A 27,019-nucleotide genomic window follows, 5' to 3' on the forward strand; every position below is an offset into this window, starting at 1 on the left:
TGCGTGCACATGTTTGCGCACCGTGCCAAGTCTTTAATGCAGGTAGACCAACAAAGCAACAGACGGCCAAGGACTGTGTGAGCCGCTATCGTTGTGCAGCAGTTGGCCTCTCAAGGGCGTACTCACCAAGTGGAGCATAAATCCCCACTGATCCGCGACAGTCAAGTCCCATTAGAATGGTCTGCACAACAGCCCATCACTCTATTATCATGGCTGGCCTGAAACTGACTGTTCTATTGTAAATCTTATCCAGCTAAAGGAGGTCGGCTTCAAGCCCTTTCAAGCTGAATATTGGGTACAGACATCACTGCTCTCAGATGAAAACATAGCAGCTTCAAAGAGTCAACTTCAGGAATTCATTAAAACCTTCCTATTCCTTACTTGCAAAGGAAATGATTCAGATTGGAAAATACTTTCTGGTGGCATATTTGAAAGCTACTCTAACATAATGTAGATATAATTGACATGATCAAATTATAAGTGTAGAAGTGGTATCTTTTTTTATTTTGCTGTAGATTTAACTGTAAATTGATTGATTGATTATCAAAAATCAAAAATGATTTATTTCATTTTTAAGACAAATTTGGTCAGTTTAGCATCATCAGATTGTGAACTAATATTTCAGGTTTCTTCTATGTGATTTAAGTCTGGACTTTGGCAATGCGACTCAGGGACAGTCTGGGAAGCCACTCCATTGTTGCCTTGTCCTGTGCTTCAGGTCATTGTCTTGCTGAAAGGTGAACCATTGCTCCATGCTCAGTGGTGTGCACTCTGAAGCAGGTTTTCTTCAAGGACCTCTCTATATTTGGCTGCTAAGGAACCACCATCAGTATGATAATACCTCTATGCTTCACCAAGGTGCCTGATATTTGCCAGTCTTATCACTTGAAGTTCTGTTCAAAGAGTTTATATATATATAAGGTGGATTTCCTGTCTCTTACTTATGACAATAACAACTCCTTTCCTCACACAATTAATGACTAGTAACAACCTTGCAAAAACTCAGTGTGAGCTGTTCTGCATAGCAAAGCCTAGATTTTATAATTAAAGCAGCGTCCTGTGTGACTGAGTTGATGTTTCCTTAGTACTTCACGTACAATTGTTGGGATCTTTATATTTTGTTGTAAAAAATATTACCTTAGGTTAGAATGGGCTCTACTGCTATAAAATAAAATCAAACTCAACAAAAAACAAAGTTAATATGGAGCACATTGCCTCCAGAAATGTATTTGCTATTATGTCAGTTACATTGTCCTGAGTCTAAACCCCTAACATCGTTTAAAAACTTCTGAAAGCTAAGCTGCTGTAAATCTTCGCAGTTTATTTATGACATTTACGCAGAGAGCACAGGTAGGGGTTCAGTCGCATCATAAAAAACACTGACAGCATATGTGACTGTGGACCAGATGGATATACATACATGATGTTGAAAGGATCAGAACAGTGATCTTTTAATCACACGAAAGCCTCTTTAATCACTAGGTCAAATACATATGCAATATATTATCACATATGTTGTTGGGTAAAAGATTAGATAGCAAGATAAGAACATAAGTAAATGAAAGATCTTGTGTATTGATTTTTATGTAAATATTGGGTGCTATGTGTGGAAAGATGCTTTTGGGACAGAGTGTTTATTGGAGGAGACAACAGTCTGTCCACAAAAGTTAGCAGTGACAATGGCTGCATTACAGGACAATAAGATCGGATAATAAAAGTGGTGAAGTGCTTTGCCAACATGAGTTTTTTGTAGTTTTATTTTGGGGGGAAAAAAACCTAAATGCAGTAAATTGACTTAGCAGACAAAGGGAGGAGTGACTCAAGATTTTACTCTCGCTTTATACTCATGGAAGCAGAATGCCTTGAAAAAACAATAAATTCCCCCATTCATCCAACCAGGGGTCCTAACTTCTTGTACAGCTGAACACAGGCTTCTGCTGTGATGTGGATAAATGTCCTCACACTCAGAAAATATGAGAAAGCTTGGAAGGGCCCACGAGGCCAAAAAGAGGAGGGTGGAGGAGTCTGCTGTAGCCAAAAGCATTAAGCTATGATTTACACCCCTGTGGCTCGCTGTCTGTCCTCTCCATTGAGACATAGTCAGCACTGGGTCACAGTACTTCAAAAAATAACATTTGGTTTTCCTAACCTCTCTAATGCACACAATTTCATGGAACCTTAAAGCTAAGTGTTCAGGCCAAGTAACCCTGCTCACACACACACATGCGCCTCAGCTCTGTTCCTCCTGCAGGGAGGGTTAGAAGAAGAGAATGGGGGTGATCGCCAAGTGCATCCTGCTGGCATGGGTCATTTGGGACAAAGTACAAGAAACACTAAAACACAGAGTAATAAAAGTGCTCCTTCCTTAAAGTCAGACATGGCTGAATGTGGCTGAGCTGTGTGAGCAACGTGTTTACATGTCCACGTGCGTGCATCTGTGTGTGTGTTTGTGTGTTTAGAGAGCAAGATTTAGTACCTCTCATGTAATAGCAATCTCCAGACTCCAGTGGCAGCATCAGGCCAGGTGTGTGGATGTCCCAGGCTACCTTCAGCCCAATCCTCCAGCATGCCTTCTCACCACTGCCTCCCTCACTGCTCTCACCTGTCAGTCATACAAAGTTGCTGTAACATGTGTATTTTACATTCATATTGACATTCCAGGCACTGAGTGTAAAGTTTAAAACAGTATGACTTAATATTTCTCACACTGTTATGGAAATCCACGTTTTATCACTTTAGAAACCCACTGATTGAATACAATCTTAATATTGTCAATACATTTAACTATTTACTTGCAACTTGCAACTGAAAGTATAATATAAGGAAAATACAGTGATAGCACCATGTGAAATATGTGTAACTCAGCATCCTTTGACCATTCATCAGCAAAGATGCAGCCTAAAAATAGCCAACATTTAAAAAATGAAATAAAATCAAAAATATAGGATTGCCACTTAAAAAACCGTGGACTGCAATGATTAAATCCACGACCACCACAACAATAGATGTAAGGTGCTTGCCTCCGGAAAGTAAGAATCACTTCACAGAGCAAAGATGATATGTGTTGCTGTGATCATGGCTGTTAGCACAGGATCTTTATGCTACCATTATGCTGTGCAAGAGGAAATAGTTGGATAAAAGCCCTTGATGTTGTTTAGTGTGTGTGAGAGTGTGTTATTAGATGGCAGGTAGCCTATGATATTCCTGTTTTTGAACCCATTCACTGTAACCACCTCCCCTGTTCTTCTCTCTCCTTCCATTCTTACATGGCATACTAAGAAAACAAGATTTGGCCTGGCTGGCCAACACCCTTCAGCAAAATCAATACTAAAGTCTTTCTGGGCCTCTCTGCCCCACAGCTGCCTTTTCCTTTGCTCAGCACGGATAAATAGTAACTTAATTTCCAGCCATTGTGCTCTGAGAGCCAGCTAATGACAGCACTCCCCACGGCCTCAGGAATGGTGGAAGATCATCCTCCTTGCTGGAAAACACTCAGTCGTGGCAGATTCCTTTGGATCAGTGCAGCTGGGAAAAACACGGCTCAGAACACTTTGCACAGGCTGAAGCAAAAATACAAAAAAAAGAAAACAAGGTGAGGCTGATCAAAGAGGAAAAAAGCCTCTCAAAGGAAGCAGGTGCCATGCAAAACATCTAGTCTCTGAAAATCTGAGATGTCTGAGGTGCTGTGTTTCTTTCTTCTCTAAAAGTGCAACATTCCTCAAAGTAACAATTTCATTAGATGGTGCTGGGAGCCCTCAGAACCAGCAACTGGAATATATCTCTGTGGCGCTCGGCTCAGACTTTCCTCTCTAAAGTCTGTGAGAGCTGTGGGGTCACCCACAACTAGAAAAGGCACAGCTGCTGAGCACGGCAAAGTGTTACGGCATAGTGTTTGAAGCCCGTGTTCACAGGGTCAGAGTTGAAATGGCTTAAAACAAATCATCGAAGCAGACCTATGGAGCAGGTGTTTCTGGTTAAGAAAGCCCAATGAAGAAAGCCCAGCTGTAAAGTGCGCTGGGATGTCAGGGCAGTTGCCACTACACCTGTGTGACACTGTAAAACTACAGTTTCAAGACACACATGCAGACTGTGTTGTGCTCTCACCTCTAACAGTGCCATCAGTATATTTGCTGAAATACTTTACCTCCACCCACAGCAGGAAATCACATTTTGTTCTTCATCCAACCTCCACTAAGTGATTTAGGGCTTTTATTTTGAAACCAACAGCTTTGGTTTAATGGTAGCAACACGCAAATTAAAGCAGCAATGTTCTACTTTTATGTTCAATTAGGTTAGATTTTAGATTTTACACTATTAAGTAAAACATTCTTCATATCATAATACTGTCTTCTTGAGCTGTTTTGCATGTGCTCTAGAAAGCAACCGAGATCCTCTATCAACTCAATCAGCAAATACGATCAGCTTTTGGAAGAGAGCGCATTCCATAATTAGGAGACATCGTATCATCCATACAGTACAGTCAGGAGCACTTTTCAAAGCAGGGCTCATTATTCCATATCAGATAATTACACATCGATCATTTCTTGGGGAAATGATTTAGATGAGATGCAGTGTGTGTGATAAGGCCCGTTTCTTAGACTGCACCATTGAGCGCGTGTTAAGAGCTCAGATCCAAATGTCTGTGATCTCCCAACGCACAGTCGGCGATAAGGCTGTCAGCAGCAAGCCGGTGATGACATTTGATAATGCCCTGACACTATCACATAGATGGATCTGATGGTTGGCTCACCAGAGGCCATGTCTACAGCTGCTACAGCGCTGCTGTAGGGCCATAATACACAAGGTTAGTTGCATCTGATCCACCATAAAGCAACTGAGATAAGTTGATGGGCTATTGAAGTGGAAAGAGAAAAAAAGGGTCTTAATTTTAGAAACAAAATGCGAGGAACTAGCATGACGTACTTTGAATTAAAAGTGTTAAAGTCAATAAAAGATTAGTGTCAAAGTGTTAAACAAGACAAGTACACTGGAGAAAAGCCTAAGATTTCAGTGCTGTCCCTTACCTTTGTCATCACAACAACTGTAGCTGTAAACAGCAACTGGCGAATGGGTGACCAGGTTCTCGTCGTGGTGCCACCCTACTGCCATTTTTCCCATGCCGTAGTATGGCTCCTCTTTCAGCTGGCTCATAGCTGCTGGGTCCATGTAGTTGAGTAAGGTGACATTGAACTTGACCGGACCAGTGCATGCCTGTGGTGGACTGGGCTGGGAACAACCCTGCCCGCTTGCCTTTTCCTCCTTGTCCTCAGTGTGGGAATCTGACAGGCTGTGCTTTAGCTGGGTCACAGGTTTCCCATGGGCCTCTAACCCCACTGGTTCAGTTGGTGTGTCACTGATGGCCTTAGGCGCCCACCCAGGACATTTCCCTTCACTGTGTTCTGACCCTGCTTCTACACTGGTTTCACTTGGTTTGACCTGGGAGGACTCTCCCTCCTCACTGCTGTGTTTGGACTCCGTCTCCCACCCCCCTTCTGGTTTTGACCCAGAGCAGCCTTCTTCGCTGTGTTTTGACTCAATGTCCCACTCCTCACTGTGCTTGGACTCTGTGTCCCCCTCTTCACTTTGTCTGGACTCTGAGTCCCCTCCTTCACTGTTCTTGGAGTCCTCACTGTGTTTAGACTCTGTGTCCCCCTCTTTTACCTGTTTCGTCTCCACCTCTCCCTTTGCGCATTGTGTAAGCCTGTCTCCCTCCTTCAGCTGGTGCACATCAGAACAGAAGAAGGTGTTAAGCTCCCACAATGCCTTGCAAGCAGATCTCAAGTCAGGCTCGCAACAGTTTTGTCCTTTGACCTCAGTGTCCTCATTGTGCCAGGGGATGGCAAAGAGCCGTGTGTCAAGATAACGATAGGTGTGGCCCGGTTCCCCCAGCAGAGCCCGTGACACGGCAGTGAAGACATCTCGGTCACGCACACGAACCAAATCCCTCAGGAGGCAGCCCTTGCTTCTTAGGGTGAGGAGAGCTGCCTGCACCTGGCCATGGAGCTCGGCAGGAAGCGAGCAGGATCTCCTCAGAGCCAGGCCAGAGTAACTGGAGTCCCACTGGAAAAACAGAAGTCATTTCTATCATAATAATACTGACATAAATTACAAATATTACTGACGAGGGGGTTCAGAGATAAATGAGCATTATCTTTATCTGTGGATGTCTCACCAGTTGCTGAAAGCCCCGGTCTGAAGGTCCCAGAAAGGGGATCTTCTGGTCTCCCAACTCCTGCAATAACTTCCGCCTCTGTGGAGCAAGACACAATTAAATTGGCTGATGAGCAACTGCAGCTATACTCCTGAGTGCACCATTTGTACATAGGACCAACTTTACTCAGAAAATATGCAGTGTTTTTTTTTTTTTTTTAGTGTTTTTATTCTCTCTTTTTTATTACTGAACTAGATAGTTTTTTTTGTTTTCCAGCAAATACATTTTATATTTTATTTATATATGTTGAATTTCAAATGAATTGAGTTTGAACTCTTTTCTACTTTTAACTGCTGAGAGAATTTTTGGTACTGCTATTTGGTGTTTTGATGACACCTTGCACACCTTGTTTTACATACTTACCTGTCTGAGTTGACATTGGCCTTAACCTTGATTTTCTGATCTAATGCATTCAGTATAAGAGCTTTTGGGGAGGAGTAGAAAGTGGTGTGAGGGGCAAAATGCATAAAGTGAGACAAACTACAGAGAACTCAAGACCTTGACCTTCTAGAGCTCAAGTGCTGAGATTAAAATAAGACCAAGTTTCCTAACAGCCTGCTAAGAACCAAAATAATACCAAAATGCCCGCATTTACCTGAGCCCCACATTTAGAAAATGATCATGCTACATGTGTAATTCATCAAAACATATCTGCATAAACATTACTGATTGATGGATCTATTATCAGGGAACATCCAGAGTTTAGTTGTTGCTTCTTCAACTTTGACCCATAAAATACTGACTGAAAAAGTTAGAGCACAAGACTGCCATCCTGACCTGAACATACTGTATCTCTAAATCAAATCGCACAATTGAAACACTCTGTGTTTGAGGCTTCTATTAATGAAGAAGGTCGAACAAACGATGCATTCAAAACTGGCCGCAGTATCACAGAAACTTGGTAACAAGTCACTTTCATTGACGTCTCACATTTTTATGATATTGTGAAGGCTGCGGTGGGGTTCCTCACAACCTTATAAAAGATGCCCTGTGCCATGCGGAGCTCCTCCAATAAACCTGTCAACCTGGTGTAGGGATCAAAGCACCTTTCACTAGGCCACATTCCATTCTGACCTGTAAATCCAATGGCAACTGGCATAAAAACTATATGCCCAAATAAATTTCACAACTGTTTCCCCGCCCTGCTTCTTCTTTCCCCTCCTGTACCTTCTGTCTGTGGGCTCATGACCTCATATTCATTCCCCACCGGGTGCACACACGCACAGGCCTCCACATGGTGTCTCAGCAGCAGGCTGGGGAGAATGTCACTGACATGCCACTGTCTTTTTACATCTCTTAAAGTTTTGGGCAAATGGCCTATGGATTAACTGCCGTGGAGTGCTTGTGACAGTTTAAGGGAGACCAAAGCCTGCGTATATTCCTAAGACATTTACAGCAAATATCTCACATTTCTTTTACCTCTAATAATGCCAACACAGTGAATATGGCAACCGGCTGCCAAAATATAACCTGACTTTAAGAGTGAAATAAAATGTTCCGTTAATAACAGTGAAGTGCAAGTATAAAAAAAACAAAAACAAAGATGTGTGCCCTGACTCAAAAGGGGGGACCGGATCAAAAAGAGGGCAAACGGTGAAACGATGTGCATTAGGAGAGAGGGAAACAGATCCCAGGATCAGAGGCAGAAGGGATGGGAGGGCATCAGATCTGAGGCAGTATGGTGAATTTACCTTCAGGTCTGAATCTTTACCTTAGGCTAAACAACACACCTGCTGAAAGTTTTCTTAAAGGATGCACATGAGTGTACAGGCCTTCCAAGTTATTCTGAAAAAAAAAAAAAAAAAAACAGACTTGCAGACAGTTGGAATCTAAAAAACAAAACAACATGCACTATTCATGGCCAGACTGCATTCAAAGCCTGTTGGAAGAAATTGACAACCTGACACACATTCATTGGTGTCAAATTCTAACTCATGACAGAAACTCAAGATATCAAGGTGAGGCTCTGGGCTAGTGTTGTATGTGTATGTGCCTGTGTGTATTTGAGTGTGTGTCCTGCTGTGAGTCTGGATCCTGGCATCCAGCTCCCGTAGATGTGTGCATGTGTACACACAACTTCAGCGAGATCATTACAGTTGGCTTTATTCAGAGTGGGCAAAGCACTAGTCTGTACACAAGCACAAAAAGTGTGCCTACATACTGTGTGAGCGTGTGTGTGTAAGGCTGCCATACACACACACACACACGCATGTCCTGCCTGAAAAACACACAGCCGGGGTAGCGAGCATGATGCCTCAACCCCAAATGCACACAACCAGGGCTGTCACACACCTGTCAAATACATCAAGCTACTCAGAAATTCCACAGAAAAAAAGAAAGACAAGAAGTTACCGGAGCCCTCTGAAGCAGATGGACTCTTGCAGTGTCAGAGAACTGCCGTGTCTGTCTTCCTGTGTCTGTCTGCGCATGAAAACCATGAGGCGCAAAAAAAAAAGAAAGAAAAAAAAAAAGGTCTGCCTTTCCACTCAGACCCAAGAAACGAGATTACCAATCCCATAATAACGCAGATACTTCACGGTAGCCGTGCCAACCGTCTGCGCTGAGTGATATATCTGATGCTTTTTTTAATCTCTCTCTTCCTTGATGGGATTATTCCCTCAGCCGGACTGTTTATCAGAGAAAAACATATTAGGTAGAATAGAACTCAATTGGTTTGCTTTGATCTTGGCCTATAAGAGATATCAAACTGTGTACCATATATTTATTAATTTCATTTATTCCCCATCTGTGACACTTCAACGGACACTTTCTTCAAAGCGTTCTTTGCAGAGTAGATTAATGTCCAGTGCTAAGCATCAATAGCTCAAAATAGCCAGATAACTCCGCTGCTGCGGGGATAAAAGCACTTCCAGTCTCACTTGTGTCTGCCCCAGAGGTTCTACTGGAATGTACTGGAAATGACTGCTGAGGGAGGACACATGAATGTTCGTAGGCTTGTCTAGATTTTGTTAATGCATCATAACTGCAGATAAAAGCTACAATGTAGAGTAAGCCCTGCGGAGGGCTTTATAAGTAAAATTCTCACCCTATGTAGTGGCACTTCTCACATTTTCCAAAGCATATTTGGTCTTTTTGTCTGAAAAGATGAAGTTATGTACCTCGTCTTGTTCTCTTTACTCAATGTGAGACAACAGGTACACCATATTTTATTCAAGGGGCAGCACCTCCATCAATACAGGTGCCTCAGAGCGCAGACAGACAGAAAACCTCAGCTCTCAAACGGGTCAACTCAACTGTGAGGGGAAGAGATAGCTGTGTAACAGAGCGTTTTGTTTAAACAGCAAGCCATTGGTACTTGTGTGACACCCATTTCAGAACAGATCTTCTTCTGCAAAAGTGATGGTGAATCAACAGTTTTGACAAGCTGGCTGTAAAATGTCGGGCTCAAACAGACAGACTACCCGTGTACATCAAAGACGCTTCCGCCGTGCTCCATTTGGCACCGGATCGAAGAATGTAGGGAGCTTGTGCGAAGCGACAGAGGGTGCAGAGAAGGGCAGGGAGTGCCCGCTCCACCACAACAGTTGTGTTCAGATGTTTGACACGTAGAAAGTTTGTAGAGGTCTTGAGTTCAGTTTTGAATGTGAACTGAGGAAAAAGCATACAAAAGGGGGACAATCTGGAAAAAAGAAAATCCCAGGACACCTTCAGCAAATGATATTCTCCTTTGCTCCATAAAGGTCTATATAGGTCAAGGTCCACCTCATCTTCAGAGTACCACAGTGAGATAACACAGCACCTAGGTGCCATCACACAAATACCAGACACACACACAGAACCACACATACAGGAAGAGGCTGCTGCTGAGCTGGATCATTTATACCACATTTTCCTCAAACATGTCTACAACGTGTTCTGTTCTTCTTAACTCACAAACTGCAAAACAGTAGCTCCAGTAGTAGTTACACTTGTCAACTATTTTCGCTGATTATGCTTCTTCATCTCATGCATGCCACACTAAAATAACACCCAGGGACAAAAATTAACCATTTCTCTCACTTCTGACATTTTGTTTACAGCCACTTGTGGCATTCATTTATTTTAAGAACAGTGGCTAGGAGTTGTGACTCAGTGTGATGGCTAACTGGGCCGACTGGTGAATAGCTGACTGGAATGTGTGGGAGTTGACCTCAGAGCGGGAGCATTGGTAATGTGTAAACCCCATGTCTGCACACACTCCTGCTAAGGACAAGCCCATGAATATGAATTGGACTGTGTGAGGCAGAGGTCAGTCGGGAGGATGTTGCTAGAAACATCTAAAACATGGGCTTTCAGCTACTTTTCTATGTGTATTAACCAGACATGTACCTACAGATTCAGTTTGACATCTAAGTCCAAGCCATGTTTAATGCAAGGTTGGTCGTTCGAGCTCATGGAACAATACAATGGATCATGCTGTTTCACATCATACATGACACGATCAGAAGGTTTTTTTTGTTGTTTTGTTTTTTGTTTTACTTTTGTTGCAAATTGTACATTAATAAAACTTAATTTCCCCCCTTAATGACTGAGGATGAATGCTACTTCATTAACCACTGCATATTTTTTCAAAATCTGTGAAGTGAACATTGTGTATGTATCGACAGACACGTTCAGCATGTGTTCAGAGGGGGGTCCACAGGTGGGGTAAGTGATGACAAATGGCAGACAGGTTGGCTCTGGCCCATTAATTGTTGTTGGAGGCTGAAGGCTGCGTTGTTCATTTCACCTCGCGACAGGTCGGCGGGGGACGTGATCATTAATATTAGAACATTTCCATCCATCTACCTGAACAAGCGGCCAGTCATTTAAAGGGCTGGCGCTGGGCAGACCTTTCACGCCCTGTTTATAACACTGATCTAAGCACATTACTAGAGCCGTGGGGGACCGCTGCCAGTCATTAATTAGATTCACACATCCAAACACATGCACATACACACACACAATGTGACCACCTTTATTGGGCCCCATTCACATTTGAAAAATGTCACATATGCGAGATAAGGAAAACTAACACACACCTGGTGTGCCAGTTTAATAAACATCAAAAGGCCTGTCCTATTCTCTCTTTGTGTGTACACTGTCTCACACACATACTTATTTAAAGCTACTCTTCCAGTCCTCCCAGGGTACATGTAATTCTGTCAGATAGAGAGTATGTGTGCATGTGAGAGAAAGAGAGAGAGAGAGATGAAGAGGGGCAAAAAAAAAAGTATTGGGCCTCATCTGTTTTTTGAACTCTCCCACTCTCCATCCCTCTCACTGCACCTGACAGGCTTACAGAGAGACCCAGGTTTCCAGATCAATCATTCAAAAGTATTTACAAATGCACAAAGCCAGACACAGACAGGTTGGCACATGGCCACTCTGTTTAAGTGCTTTTCAATGTGTCTGTGGTGTCAACTTCTATTTCACACTTATCTACACCTCAAAGGGGAAAAAAAGATGTTTCTGTGACCTTTAGCAAGTGTCAAATCTGGAGAGAAAAAGAGAGGGAAAAGAAGAGAAAGAGAGGAGGGCGATTTTAGAGATCTGTCGATGTATGCCTTACATAACCTTTTTATTTATCCGGGAGGTATTGACTGAGCATGCTCTTTATCAGAAACACACTGGCTGCTTCACACCCACATACCTACAAAATTTCACACACAGGAGCTGCCGAGTACATCTGAAGATTTCTGCTACACAATGAAAAGTTTCTCTGAGGGTTGAACATCTTCTTCAAGGGTATCTTCAGTTTTATCCACCCGGTGCAGGATTCGAACTCGCAGCCTTGCCATCAGAAGAGACAATGCACCATTTATGTGAACTCCTGGCTACCACCACCAACATGGATGGGCCATTTGCCATTTTGCCTTAATTGTTAGCTTGCAGCCACGCCGTAATGTTTCCATTAAGACGCCGTCGATCGAGAAAAGCTTTTTCTCCTTCAAATTACAACATGCTTTCATGAGGTCAGCTGTTTTCCATGTGGAATGGCCAGTTTTAATGCAGACGCAGTCCCTTGGTATTCAGGCACGGTCCACTTCAGCGAGGGGGGGGGGGGGGGGTCAGGGGAAAGAGTGAGAAAACGAGGAAGGGAGAGAGAGAGATGGAGGGAGGAGAGGGAGGAGAGCGTTGATTGAAAGACTGTGATTAGCAGTTTTCAGCAGGGCACAAGGGCCATTGAGTTGTTCTAACAGGGTTGTCGCGTCTCGAGGTGCAGTCAAGGAGAAGTCAGTGCTTTAGAAAGCTCCCTCGATCTCTCCACCCACCCCCCTCGCCTCCTTCATTCGCTCTCACCACCCAGCCACACTTCTCCTGCCCCTCCAAAAAATCAATATGGCTGTGCAAAGTGCAGCTTGGCCCAGAGGGGGAGGGCCGGGTAGTTGTAAGGCGGCTAGATGCGGGGCTTACAGTGAAGACAAGAGGTGTCCTCCAGGCCTATCCCACAGGCGGTGTCAAGGACAGACCTGAGGACCAGAGGACTGAGGCCACCACAGTGCCCTTCCCCTCTGCATCACGCCTTCTCTCTCTCCCTGTCTCTCTCCCTCTTTGTAGCCCTGGCTTGGCTGGCTCAGCGGGGCAGAAGAAATCGATAAGCAGGTGGAGCGTTTAAAATCCCCAGCTCCAGAGGCTGACGTTACGCTCCTCAGGGCCCAGCAGACCAACACATCGCTCAGGGTCTAGAGCAGCTGAATGAATGGACGCGTGGGTGTACGGTGGTCGCACCTGGTCATTGAAAGGTTTGTGATTTGTGACAATAAACAATTCAATAGCACTTAGCCATACACAGTGTCTGAGGGGTGTAGAGCCAGACTCTTCACACACACTGCCATTGTCTCAACATGTCACAGATCAGTAGCATTCAAGCAGGTCAGACAGTGCAGACCAACACACCCTGGTGATATAACTCAAGGGCAGTACCTGTGCAACTGCAGCTACGATGTACCGTTAGTTACGGACTAAAGTATCAAAAATGGATTCGAGAAAAAGTAAAAAATACAGCATGTACTATCATTGTCAACAGTGGTGTTCCTCATTTCCATACAGTAGGCTTGACGAAGACGCCTGTACATGATGTGGATGAAGTGTGCAAGGAGGATTTCAGTCCTGCCGCGTGTCTCTGTGCGTGAGTGACTGATCACAGTAGAAGTGGCTTGTGTCTCTAATCCAGTACCACTGTTAGACAGTGCAAAGACCCGGCTCTGTGTACCGCAGCACAGGCTGATCAAACCCATCATGTGACAAGCAACCTCTTCAAATGACGATGATTTCCCAGCTCTGTGTCCTTTCAGCTCCACATTAGATCATCTTCTGACACCACCGAGTCTGGTACTTCATCTGGGATAAAGATGATGTGCAATCCGACCCGAGGGGTTGGGAGTCAAGGGTAAACGAGGGGCTAAGGCAGGGGTACTGTGCCGAACTGGCTGACAGCTGTGACAATTACCGTTCGCTATATTATAACCTTATGCTAAACATAAGATTTGATACCGTATGTTGCTTGACAAAACACTTCAAGGATATTTCACCATCAACTCGACTGTATGTCACATTCACCACAGCATAAAATGAGCCATTTGGGAGGGGGGAAAAACATCAGAGGATCACACAACATATCAAAAATTTGAAGGCTCCTGTCCGTTTCAATTTTCCCAAGCACTGGCCTAAATTGCCGTCCATCAAAATGTGACAAGCGGTTTTACTTTCCTGCAATCAACTCGATCGTGTGTTTTTCTGACAACGACAACAAGGACAAGCTCTTGAATTATTTGTGGAGATGTATTTTTGAACATGGTATAATTAACAGGCTAGAGCCTTGGTTCAAATACTGACAATCACCTAAGCCACCAGGAAAACATATGGTGCAAAACAAATGAGGACTGAACATCTAGGACAGGTCCAATTCTCTACCATGTAGTCTTTGACCCAAATAAACTGGCATTATGATGTGACCTCAGATTAATATTGAATTAAGGACTGAATATCATTTGTGGCTGTTTACATGACCGTCAGCCTGTCTTCCTGGAAGCCGGAAGCAGATAAGTTTGCTGTAATGGCATTAGCCAAATCCTGAAGTATAGCAGACGGCACTTGTCTTGCTTGAGAAGCCACCTCATTTCTTTATTTATTTTTCCTTCACTCATTCTGAACAAAGGAAAATATTCTACCAGGAATTGAATAGCTTAATCCTCTTTTCACTCTTCCCAGTAGCTTGAATGGTGACAGATTAACATCCTGGAGGTTTACAAACCCAGCCATTTGAAAATGTAATTGCTGGCGCCACACCACATGCATGTCTTTAAGTTGAGAGTTAATATTAAAGCTCAAAATACACACATGCACTGAAGTCAGGAGGGATGTGGCCAGACCCATGTCCCTGAAAACCAGGACAAGCAGGACATACCATTCAGTCACGTACATATAAGGGAGTCGCAAGCTGTCCAAAACCCTTGCTAGACGCCATAGTTACTGTTCACTTTTGCTAATTATTACAGCCAATCAGAGGGGTTAACGGGGCGGAGCCTGGCCAGACCATGTTCTGGGGCATTTAACAGCTGGCAGGAACGGAGGTGAATGCATTACACACTGCCCTCATCCAATAAAAATAAAACACCCTGACATCTGAGGTGTACTTAGCACAGAGGGGTGGGAGGAAGTGAGGGAGGCAAAGAAGGAGGGAGGAAGAGAAGGAGGGGAAGAAGCTGGCGGTGGGGGGGTGGAGGGGAGAAAGCATCTGATAGCGTGATGTCCAAGTGCCACCTAGTGACAACTTTCTAGCTTCTCTACCCCGTAAGGCACCAGCGCATCTGGGGTGTAGGGGGTGGGGGGGTGGGGGGGTGGGGGGTGAACAGATGAAGTGACCCAGGACAGAGGGATTCAATATCAGTAGCATATTGTTCTGTTCTTTCAATCAAGACATCACAGGGAAATGTCATAAATCATTTTTTTTTCCAAAGAACAGCCCAAACCATTCATGTTTCAAGTCAAGTCACAACCTACAGTAAAACTCTTGATGTTCCAAAATGATGTAGATTTTTAATGACTTTTACATCTTGCTTCCAAATCCCAATCAAGAAAACTCTCCGCCAGGCTTCCTCATGTGACCCCACTGTCTGTTCAGTTGGGGGAGTAAATCTGTAACACTGCACTGGTAGGCTGGTGGCCCTGGGCTCCTAGGTCCCCTCCCCTCATTAGCCCAGGTATAAATCACACTCTGGCGGTGCCCAGAGGTGAGAAGGATGAGAGTTGAGGTGAGCTTGAAATAATGCCTATGTCACGGTGGGTCAGCCCTCCATTATGGCCGTTTCAAAAACTATTAATCTTGCTTGTAGTCAGTGGCCTAGAAATAATTACTTCATCTAACCCATGTAATACAGCATGACCAGCAGTCGAGCCTGGTCAATTTGAGGCTGGGGAGGCAGGATGGGTGGGTGGTAGGGGTGGAGGGGTGTGTGTGAAGAGACCAACAGAGAGAAAGGGAGGGAGGGAGGGGAGGCAGCCACAAATTACTAGGCCCTGTCTCCTGCTACTGGGTGACTGATGTCCTGCTCACTTCAGCTGTGGCCTTTTACACTCTCAACACTGATTTAGATAGATACACACACAGACACACTCTGAGAGGCAGATCATGTACAAGCACACATATGTACGCACATTAATGCATGATTAAATACACCCACTCTCACACACACACTCTGACCGAGGAACACACAAATCACATTATTTTAAACAAGGGCTCTTACGGACTCACAAGAGATAATACTGAATTTAATTTGTTGTAGTTAGCTTGCAGAACTGGCTCCTAATAGAATTAGACCATCCACTGGCTACTGCTAAAAACTACATGATAATATGTTAATGCTTTACCAAAATAAGACTTGAACGTTTCAATATTCAAAACATTTAACAAATAGTGGATGATTTACACAACAGAGTAAAAAATATGTAAACTTTGCAACTAATGCAACTTTGAAAGCCAAGATATAACACCCAGAAATTCAGACATATTGTGACAGTGTGTGTCCATCTTCCACCCCTCTTTTCTTTTCAACAGTGCCCTCTGCAGTGGCTCCAGCTGCAGATACAATCACCTGCCTCCATGGTGGAGGAGCAGACCAACCCCCTCGCCTGCCCGTCCATCCCCCCCACCCCCCCTCAACATAATGGCAGAGAGAGAAACACAATCAAAACAGCTATTGAAGAAACCCACACTGCGGGTAAACAGATGATCTAGCGCAAACTCAGCCTCCATGAACGTCACAGGAAGTATGTATGGAATGACATAAATAAATGCAGCCCTCCAGTGGCTGTCACAGCTGGCATTGCAGGTGCAAATTTAATTAGTCAAGGTGAAGTCTCCCTTGTTGTCTGAGAAGGGGGGTCCTCGCCATGCACGACTGTAAACACGCGCTATATCCTAATCAGGTGTCACCACAGCGTTTGATCAGCCCGTGAAAACTTGTCACGAATCCCCAGCAGAGAGTGGGCCGAGGGGGAGAACAAAGGAAAAGAGCTGTCATGAGAGAACAGGGTGGTGGTGGTGGAGATGGCAGAAGCGGTGAATGAAGAGAGTTTGCCCATTAGCAGTCTCTGTCGCCCATCTCTCTCCCACTCCCCTCTACGTTGCTCCTCCTCCAGTTCTCTGTCTATCTCTATGTGGCTACCTTCACTATACAACTCCCATCGCAGCTCTGTGCTGGAAAATCTCAACCACAGTTGTCATACTCACAACAACCAAACAAAGCATCCAAAAATCACACACATACACACAAAGTAGTACTACACTACTTTTGTTTACCTCCCCAAAATCCACACATGTACAGCGATACAAGCTGTGCTCGTTTTGTTTTTATCAGGTACCAGTCTAAGTAGTTGGGTCTTTCTGAAAGGCCCAGAGAGCCAGAGGCAGACATGCTGTTCTTCTCCCGCTCAGTGCTTCCAGGCTGCACAGAGGCAGTGCAGGAACACACACAACATTAGATACTGTTTACCTTTCAGTTTGGGTGATATTGAATACATTAGCCAATTGAACCTCATAAGAAACACAGACGAGTGACAAGGCCCAATCGTCTTTGCGACTACCATGGTAACTGAGATTACAGGCTAACAAAGAGCAGACAGGGGGAAAAAATATTTAAAACCCGAATAGTGATACATAAATTAATTAAAGGACAAAAAAACAAGTGGAGAATTAAAGTTGGAACATCTGTCAGCGACTTAGCTTCCCAACGTAATACCAGTGTTAGAACATTTATACCCTTGAAGTTAATGATCCCCTCTTTAATTGACAGTCAAGGAAAACTGGCTGCGGCAGCATCCTGCCGAGACTCTGATAAGCGCCCCCCTTCCCCCCTCCCAAAAATAAAATAAAAAAAACAGTTTAAAGAACCTTGGCACTAATCCCTATTGTCATCCCAGCGCAGCAGAAGGACTTACAAACACAGATAACTCTGCTGAAGCTGTCTATTTCTCAGGAGTTATGGGGACAGCCGAGCCGCTGTGCGCCTTGAATCAGTCACTCAGATTAGCCCAATCCCTCTGTGCTGTCAGTCAGTTGAGACACTAGCCTGTCATCGCATTTACATGAGTCCATCTCCTATGTGACAATGCCCCCTATATATGACAATGGCTGTGGGGAAGGGGTCCACTTGCTGGCAGATAGCGGGTGTACAGTATGGCAGACGGGCCGTTGTTGGATTAAGCTCATGGCATGTGCTGTGCTCATGTCTTCACTGACACTCCGACAACAAGTTTAAGGAGTCTTAACCATTGCTGTTTTTCTATAGTGGAGAGAATGTGGGAGATGTATGTCAGATGAAACGCACACATACACCTACAATGACAAACAGGGAGACACATACACACAGTGGGATAAACTTCAAATAACTTATACAGAACGACTGTTTAAAAAAAAAAGCTTACCTAGTGTTTGTCTTCCCAAAGTTGGCTTTAAGCATGACTTTAATCCACCTACTTCACTTAACATGATGAAGCTCAAAGAACAAAAGATAGCGCAACATAAAAAACTAAGTATGTGCTATACAAAACATCTGGATCAGTCTGCATCTTCAATACACACAGTAATGGCAGAGATTAAAGGGCCAACCCTGAAAAATATCTCTAAAAAGACAAACTAGATAAGACCCAAACTTTTGACTGTCAAATTAATAAGGGATTAGTTTCTACAAAGTAGGAGTTTGTACTTTAAAATGAATGTGTGGTACTTGAAGGTACCTGAGAGCTCACCGTGTGCTGACTGTTTTTATGCTTCTGTGGCTCACTCCACTTCAAACAGTCCTGCAACAAATGACAGTGGATGCCCTCTACATAACAAGGCCAGGGCAAGCATGACACAGGGGTTGACAACTGAACCCTCAAACTCCCTAACCCTTACCCCTACCATGGCACAGGCATACGCACACACACACGCAGCCCTGAAAACAGCCCTGACATGACCGCTCGGCAGCCCTTCCTAACCCCTCCTTGTGTTTTTTCTCTCTCCATCTCACTGGAGACAACCCTCAATTCAGGACCGTTTTAGCAAGGCAAGTGGATGTGACCCACTGCCCCCCAGTCAGGCTCATCTGAATAAACAGAGTTGAAGAAACAGGCAGAGGAAGGGAAATCTGCCTACATTATGATAGGATGAGAGAAGATGGGATTCAGCCAAGGGGCTCCTTTCTTTATGCACGTTTGATCAAGTGCTTGACAGCACCAGCGGATGGAATTACGGACTGTTGAACAAAGAGTTGTGGTGTGGGTATAAGTGTGAGTGAGTGTGTGTGTGTACTTCAGTCTGGACAGGTGGGTTTCCATGGCATTGACAGTATAGGCTTGTGACAAGCCTGCCGCACCACACCTCCACCACATACAAAGGCGCAACTCGCCCACCAGCCTTCGCAGTCCATCACTCGGCCGAGGGAAGCGCCATGAGAAGAGGTCAGACATGGAGGAAAGAGGGAGGGAGGAGAGAGGAGAAGAGGATGAGGAGGAAGAGGAAGAAGGGAGGGCTGGTCAGGGGTTAAGTGTGGAGAAGACAGCGATGAAAGGCAACTGTCATGCACCAGTGCTCACCCAGGAGCACCTGTCTCGAGAAGAACATGCAAAGTGTGCCGGTCACGTCCTGACAATACCCCCACTTTTCTACACAGACACACAGATCAACACACACACACTCACACACAAGGATATACACACATACAAGCTCTCAGGAAAGGGCTGATGCTCCACCATTGAAAAGGCATCGCCCGTCTGACAGCATGCCAGTCAAGCTGTCGTTGGCTCCTTCGCATATGCAAGGAAAAGTTAGGCTGATGAAGAAAAAACACACAGGTGCCCAGAGGAAGAATCACTGAGACATGAACAGACTACCTGAAGTGAGCAGACACTTCTCAGAGACTTGATGCTGAGTAAATGCTGGAACGAGCAATATGAAAAGCTCCATGAAAGCAAATCCAATACAACCAGGACACCTACTTCACACTACAAGTTGATGTGGTTACTGAAAAATAAAGGAAAGATTAAGATTAAAATCCTAGGGATGGAAGAAGCAGTTACCTTAAACACCTCAACACCAGGACTAACAATCACAATGTTAGTCTTGTTTTGGGAGTCAGGTTGCCAATGGTAATACAAAAAAGGAGAAAAAAAAGACAAATATTACACTTAGAACACAAACATACCAGCTATTATGAAATGTGACATTTCATAATAGCTGGTATGTTTGTGTTCTAATATTTGTCTTTTTTTTCTCCTTTTTTGTAACATTGGCAACCTGCCTCCCAAACTGACCTCTGCTAATTGAACAGCATAGACAAATGTGACCCCAAGCCTGAGATCATACAGTTTATACTGTAGCCTATATCTCATGGTGTTCAGCATGGCAGGCAAAGGAGGCCAAATGTATCTCCAGCTCAGAGAGTTGGCCTCATGTACTCAGCCTCTAGCTCTAAGCTGAAGGCCAGGTATTTTAGCACATTTTCATTGCTCACGTTTATGGAAAAGAACTTATAATGTACAAATTAACAGTTACTATTTACAGCACCTTGTGAACCTGGTATCCTGCAGCTTTTGTGAATGAAGGGTTTTGGACTTTCCATTGAAACCAGATGTTGGGCAGCACCGTAGCAGTAGGCACTTTTATTGGAAAGGTGAGTCATTACAAAGGAAAATAAATTCACAAATAAACAGCATGAAGACGGCTCTGTCCTACGCAGGTGGCTTTGCGCAGTGAAATCACTTTTATTGGAGTTGGCTAAAATTAGCAACAACCAGGGCAGCAAGGATACAATTCTGGTTAGCGTTGATTATTGCTGATATTTTTGGTTTGGAGGCTGGAGCTGCGAAAGTCTAATGCAGCATTACCACGGTAACTGATCATTTCTCAAATATCTGTGGTGCTAAACAAACTTTTTGAAGACTTATAATGTTATATTCTCTCAACACACACAGAAAAGTGTGTGCTCACAACCATGCATTCAAGACAAACACAAATCCAACCTACACAATACCCTACACCGAGTGCACACACACCACCAGAATTCCAAACAAACAGAAATGGAAAATAACGACTCATCCGGATCATAGCCTGGAGTGGATAATGAACTCCCTGGAGGCGCTAGCCTCTGTGCATGAGGTGAGAGGGTCATTCCCATGTTTATTCAGCACCAGTCCAATGAGCCACCACCATCTATTGATTGAACTGATTATTCTGTGTCTCTCTTGTGACGGGACACGTGCATGACAGATGAACCCTACTTGGGCAGGTCACATTCGGTGTAATCTCATTGAATCTGACGGCTGATCTGGTCGGCCAGTTTGCATGATCCACAACACTGACATCTGTGGCTAATGCCTCAACACTAATATGAGGTGCTCGGTCGGGGCTGTCAGACACATGGGCTGTCAGGGGCTGTTTGGACGATCCCAGTGACTAGTTCCATAGGAGAAAACCAACGGCATTGGCAGCTGTAATTCAATGGCAGAATATTTCTCCATGCTTTTGTTTAACAATCAGGTTTCTTTCTTTTTTTGTGGGGAGGGTGAGAGGGTGGGGGGGTGGGGGGTTACACAAACTTCAACTGATAATAGAAGGCAGCCAGCGGCGTAGTCTCTGCAGTACACGTGATCCTCTCAGTTACAGTTAGACTCTCCATGGCGTTCAATCCCACAGCCACAGCGAAATGCCTAGCATAAAGCCATCCTGTTATTGCACTTAATGTATAGTAAGGTCCACAACCACATATGGGATTCCATGGCAGGTCATCTTAGCCACGTACTCTGAGATAATGCAGGCAGGGCCGTAAAAACTGATATCCTTCCAGATGCAGACCAAAATGTAGACATTGTGCACATTCAGAATGTCATGCATTCAATACAGACTGCAATAAAAAGGTGGTAGTAATTGAGAGAATGATGTGCAGGGTTTCTCACATTGATCATCAGAAGCTAACCCAACCCTTGTATAAATGATATCAGAATGTCATCTACAGAGAAGACCCTCCTATGAGTTATAGACAGTAACTCATGAGTGCTTGATTTTAACTTTGGGAAACAACTCACTTGTGCTTGAAATCACTATAACAAACAAATAAATAGTAATATAATTAGTAAATTGTATGATAATAACATCACAACAATCAACTCGAACCTTTGATCACAGACATTTCTAGGGCCTACATACATAAATTTAAGATGATTTATGTGAAACTAGGGAATCTCCTACACTGTGCATAAAAATCTATTAGGCCTATCTAAAATCAAAAAATCTAAATTCTATTCTTTGAAAACTAAACAATTCAATACAGTAATTGTAATACTATATGTAAATGTATTTCAACTCGTATGTCATATCTCAGTGTCACTCAAGCATAAGTTGTGATAGTAATGCCCCAAACTGGCTGAATTAGTGTATAGACAGGCTTGGCTAACCATGCTGATCTATAAACAGCTCAGTCCAAATACATGAGCCAAAGATCAAATAGGCAAGACAAGGTAAAGACATGTAGAGGAAAAGCTCAGTGGCAGACTAATCAGCCCCCTCTAACACTCAAATAGCAGATCAATGAAAGACCTGGGGCCTTGGGCCTGCACTATATTACCCACCAAAACTTCATATTCATTCATTGATTTTACTTTTCAGAATAGTATATCACTGAACCCCAATGGGAGCGAAAAATGTAGGCTGGGGCTGAGGTCAACCCTCGTGTGGACGGATGTTTGCACAATATTGATAGCGCACGCAGAAAGAAATGACTAAATATCTGGATCAATAGCTAGTTTCCATAGCCACGACAGGTTGTTCCAGATGGAAATATATAAATACTTCTTTATGGCGGCTGGAGTGGCCCTAACGAACAGGGCTAAATGTCCCCCTTAAGGTAAACTCTTTGATTAGCCAAGGCCATAGGTGACAAGAGAGGTCTGCTGATGTAAGGATGCCACGCGTCCAATGGCCTGACCATGCTAATGCACACAGGGGCCCAGTAAAGGGGCCAAGGACATGACAGGTCACAAGCCCTGGGCAAAGTGCTCTGTGCTACCTGACCCTCTTATTCATTTGTAATGATAATGGGTCCAGGCTACACTATTCTCAGTCATGTTCAAATGAGGCATACCATTAATAATTTATAAATCTCTGTTCTCATATTTTCTATCAATATTTCATGTAGAGCTGCTGTACTAATTGTATTAATCAGAACTGGAAGTGGGAGGTCCACTACATTGAGGCCCAAGGAAATACATTAGCATGTGGAGTTCCTCAGTTTTCCTCCACATTAAGAAGAGTTCAATAAAAATATGTAAAGCACTGTGTAACCACATCAGACCAATGGCCTGGTGAAAACCTTTCATCCTGCTGTTGCTGATGGACCAGGAGCCTCCTGTACTTATTTACAGCACAGCACAATTACTGGGAACAACACCCAACCTCACAGCTTCCCCTGCTCAACAGTGGCCAATGGGGCCATAAAGAGGGAGGAACCACATCATTGCCTGCTCCTTAATTAAATGAAAGCTGTTAGGTTCATTTGCCTTCTTTTTTTACACATTGAACTGGCCAGCCCACCGTTGAAGACCTCCCAGACGCCATCCCTGCTTGGCCCTAAATCATGACAGCGTAAACGGCCCAGTGGGTCCCTGCTGGACACACAGCGGCCGCCCAGCGTCAAGGCCAGAGCAGGGCATGCGGTAGATCGACACCTAGCCTGCGATAAGTAATTCTGTAGAGGATTAGCAGCATGATAGCCTGATCAATACTGTGTGCTCAGGCCATTAGGAATGCAGCGAGGAAATGACCCCCTCCGGTAATAAAGCAGGGCATCTGGGTTCTCCTTCATTTGCCAGCTCCATTAGTGTAATGGTATCATTATCTGCCACAGCCATATTTTTCTGAGGCCTGGCTTTTCCACAGCTCGACTGGCGGGGGTCTGATGAAGCTGTGAGAGCCCCCATGAAGCGTTCCCCTTTCTACCATTCTACAGAGAGTCTAGGTGTAAATCTAGCTCTGTTGGAGCTTATGTGGTACTCTGCCTAAGGTATCCATACCCATGTTTTATGTCAGCACCCAACACTATTTCTCCATTATTGGCTCATTAATAGAGCAAGCAGCATGTAGCTTGGGTTAAGATGGAGAAAACTATGGCCGGCACAGCACAAAGCTGCTGAATCTGCTGAATCTGACACCCCCCTCTTGCTAAAACACCAGGCCTGACATGACAGGACGTCGGCATTAGTCACCATAAATCGTTTCCTTTACACTAATTCACCAGCTAACATTTTGTGGGGGAGATTGATTAACCATGTCTGGATGTGTGGCCACATAATCAGCTTTTACCTCGCTAGTTGTTAATTTAACAGAATTGCCAAGGGAAGCACAAACCATTTTAATGAGTGTTCAGAAATTAAATACCTTAAACAGCTTGCACTGGGTGACACAACCAGAGCAAACCAATGAGGCTGATCTAAGCAATGGGCTGGGCTGGGCTGAGCCCAGGACCTCACAACATCTGGTGACCCTGTGTGATCATTACTTAGCCTGCTGCTCACACACACACACACACACTTCCTGTTTCGACACAGCGCTTTATACTTGTCATCGCTGTCCAAATGGCGAACTTGCATCAAAGACAGCATTAGAACATCGGGTTAAGGGACAGGGTCAGTGCTGTTTTCACACTTGCTGAGGCATGAGTGGAAATTCATCCTGTGATGACAACACTGATAAAACATAATGAAATGTTTTCAATTCATTAGGGTACAAGGCGAGCTGAATGTTGCCATGTGGAGGAAACTCATGAAAATGTGGCTACTTGAAAACATGAGGCCATTCCTAAACATACAAAGAGTCTGCAATGTCTCAATTAAAGCAGCAAAGAAAACAGTTAATGTGTCAAACAATGTCTCATACAGTACATCCACAAGTCTTAGTAATGTAAAAAAAAAAAAGAAAGAAAAAAAACTTCGATCATTTCAGGTTTTTAAAAGAAATAGATGTAAATTACTGTGGTTGGGGTGTGTTTACACCCCCTGGGCAGTTAGGCCAATGTCCTATTATATTTCACCTACAGTATATGGCATCTCACCTGTCAGTGTGTTATACTGACTTGCTGCAGTGGGATTTTCTAAGGCGATTGTGTATTCATTTGGTACTAATCAGTTGGTGCCTGCATTCTCTAACTCAGACTGACAGTGGACCCATCATAGCATATTTCTCACACTCACTTGCTGGATGAGGCAAACCAAGTTATTAGTTATTATAGTAACTGTATTATTATAAGAACTACTGATAAAATAAAAAGCTGGCCAAAACGCATGCAACTCCTTGCTTGGCTGCTCTACAGTCATATAGTCGTTTTGCAATTACAATTCCTCTTGCTCATCCTTTTATTTATCTAAAGAGAAAAGAAGCTAAGCCATTAGGTCTGTGCCGTGCTGCTTGACTGCCTGAGGGCCAGCTGGAATGAGTTCTCTCTCTGAGCCACTCATCTGGCCGCCATGGCTGCTTTCATAAACAGGAGGAACTGCGTCCTACATAGTTTCACTGCTGTCTAACATGATCCAAACACATGTGCCACAGCAGACGACATCCAAGTCAGGAGATAAGAGGAGAAACAGACAGAGAGGTAGACAGACAGACACTATGACTATAGGCGAAACACAGCTTAGGATGCCTCAGGCACAGCTGAGTCCTTTCCTTCCTTTGCCCTAGAATCTCAACAAACCCCAAAAAGTCGGGGGTTATAGAGCACATGAAAGCCTGATTAAGCCCAGGTCAGCACGGAACACAGCTTAATGCACCAGCACACAAAACAGTTGGTCCTCACATGTTATAGACTGAACACACCCACCTCTGTTCACATTATGTGAAAAATAACCCTGCAAACATATCACTTTAGGGTTCTACAGCTGGCCTACAGTAACAGAGGATAGCCTCTGATCGATTAGTAGCTAATCACAATATCAGCCAATAAGTGATCAGTTATTTAGTGTAGACACGAACGCACCACCATCCACTGTATTTACAGTAAAGCCACAAGCAGCTGTAGACTGCTGGTCTGGCATGTTGCCAGATCTGCCATGCACTCACTGCACACGAACTTTACCATTTGTTTTCACTGTTTACACTGAGCTCTTCAGCTGATACTACACAATTAACACTTGATTCCTTGTTCACTCTTTACACCACAATGACACCCAAATTAAGCTCTGACGTTGCCTATTTGTTTGTTTGTTTGTTCACTTGTTTGTTTTTTCATCAACTGTCAATAACTAAGCAATGTAAATGTCATGACTTTAACTGTTTTCTCACAAATAGCCTGTAGACTCTAGTTCATGTCGTATTTCCTATGGATGTGGGATGCTGCCAAGACGTTTCTCTGCGACCTACATCTTCGTACCAGCAGTGTATTTACGTGATAAAAACAACGTTTTAATGTAACTGTAATTCTTCATTGTGGTAGACTGAGGGGGGAAAATGGAAAACACAATAAAGGAAAGAGGCAAGGTGAGGTATGCGCTGACACTGGCGTCTTTCTAGCCTTCGTAATGCAGCCAGCAGCATCACATAAGGAGCATTAGATATTCAATGAGCGACAGGGCTTAGAAATATGCCAGACCTAACGGAGAAAAACGCTATCAATACCTTTCTTCTCTTCTCCCCCTCACTGTCACCCGATCTTTTCATGTTCCTGGAGTTGTGTTTACACTGCCTCGCTTTCATTGAGGGCGACGTTGGTTCTTGTAGTGCCCGAATAAACGGTGGCTAATCTGGTTTCCGTATTAGAAACGGCACAGGCGGGAGCGAGCGATCGTTTTATATTAGTCAGAGCTCAATTGATGATATTTTCAGCGTGAAATTCGTTTTTGTGTGCACATTATTGACGCAGATGCTTCAAGCGTGGCTACGAGAACTACAAGTCCCAGCGCGACCGTGTCCTCGAGGCGGAAGTAGCTTAGGCACGTTCCAAATGTTGCACTGCGCAGATGCCGCGCAGGTACGGATCTACAAATGCAGATATGCGCGTCAACATAGTTTTAAATCTGTGAAGTTTCACAGCCCATTTAAAATGGCTCTGACATAACAGAGAAAAAGTATACAACTCAGAATAGCAATACTAATTGTTAGAAGAACAACAATACTACTGCTACTGCTGCTGCTGCTACTACTACTAAATAATAGGCTAATAATAATAACAACAACAATCAGAATAATAATCAGAATGATCATTATATTATTATAATAATGGCAGTAGCTAGTGGGCATAATTGTGGAAGTACAGGAATATTTTGAAGTTTTATGTTGAAAAGTTTTTAAAAGAAAAATCC

General features: G+C 43.9%; 1 protein-coding gene across 3 annotated transcripts in view; it reads right to left on the reverse strand.

Annotated features, from left to right (window-relative positions):
- fto (FTO alpha-ketoglutarate dependent dioxygenase) overlaps positions 1 to 26,491 on the reverse strand; it is a 114,346-nt gene extending 87,855 nt beyond the window's left edge. For all 3 annotated transcript variants that reach the window (XR_015034633.1, XR_015034632.1, XM_085765696.1), the window contains exons 1-4: positions 26,337 to 26,491; positions 6,173 to 6,250; positions 5,025 to 6,060; positions 2,477 to 2,602 (exon numbers count right to left, since the gene is read on the reverse strand). Coding sequence is in view for 1 of the 3 variants with exons in the window: in XM_085765696.1 (XP_085621822.1) it covers positions 2,477 to 2,602; positions 5,025 to 6,060; positions 6,173 to 6,250; positions 26,337 to 26,414 (1,318 nt within the window). In the remaining 2 variants the exon portion in view is untranslated. The remainder of the gene's footprint in view (positions 1 to 2,476; positions 2,603 to 5,024; positions 6,061 to 6,172; positions 6,251 to 26,336) is intronic.
- Between the last annotated feature and the right edge of the window lie 528 nt (positions 26,492 to 27,019).

Source organism: Trachurus japonicus, chromosome 3 (assembly GCF_045865225.1).
Source record: "Trachurus japonicus isolate A0001 chromosome 3, Traja_1.0".
Taxonomy (NCBI): Eukaryota; Metazoa; Chordata; class Actinopteri; order Carangiformes; family Carangidae; genus Trachurus; species Trachurus japonicus.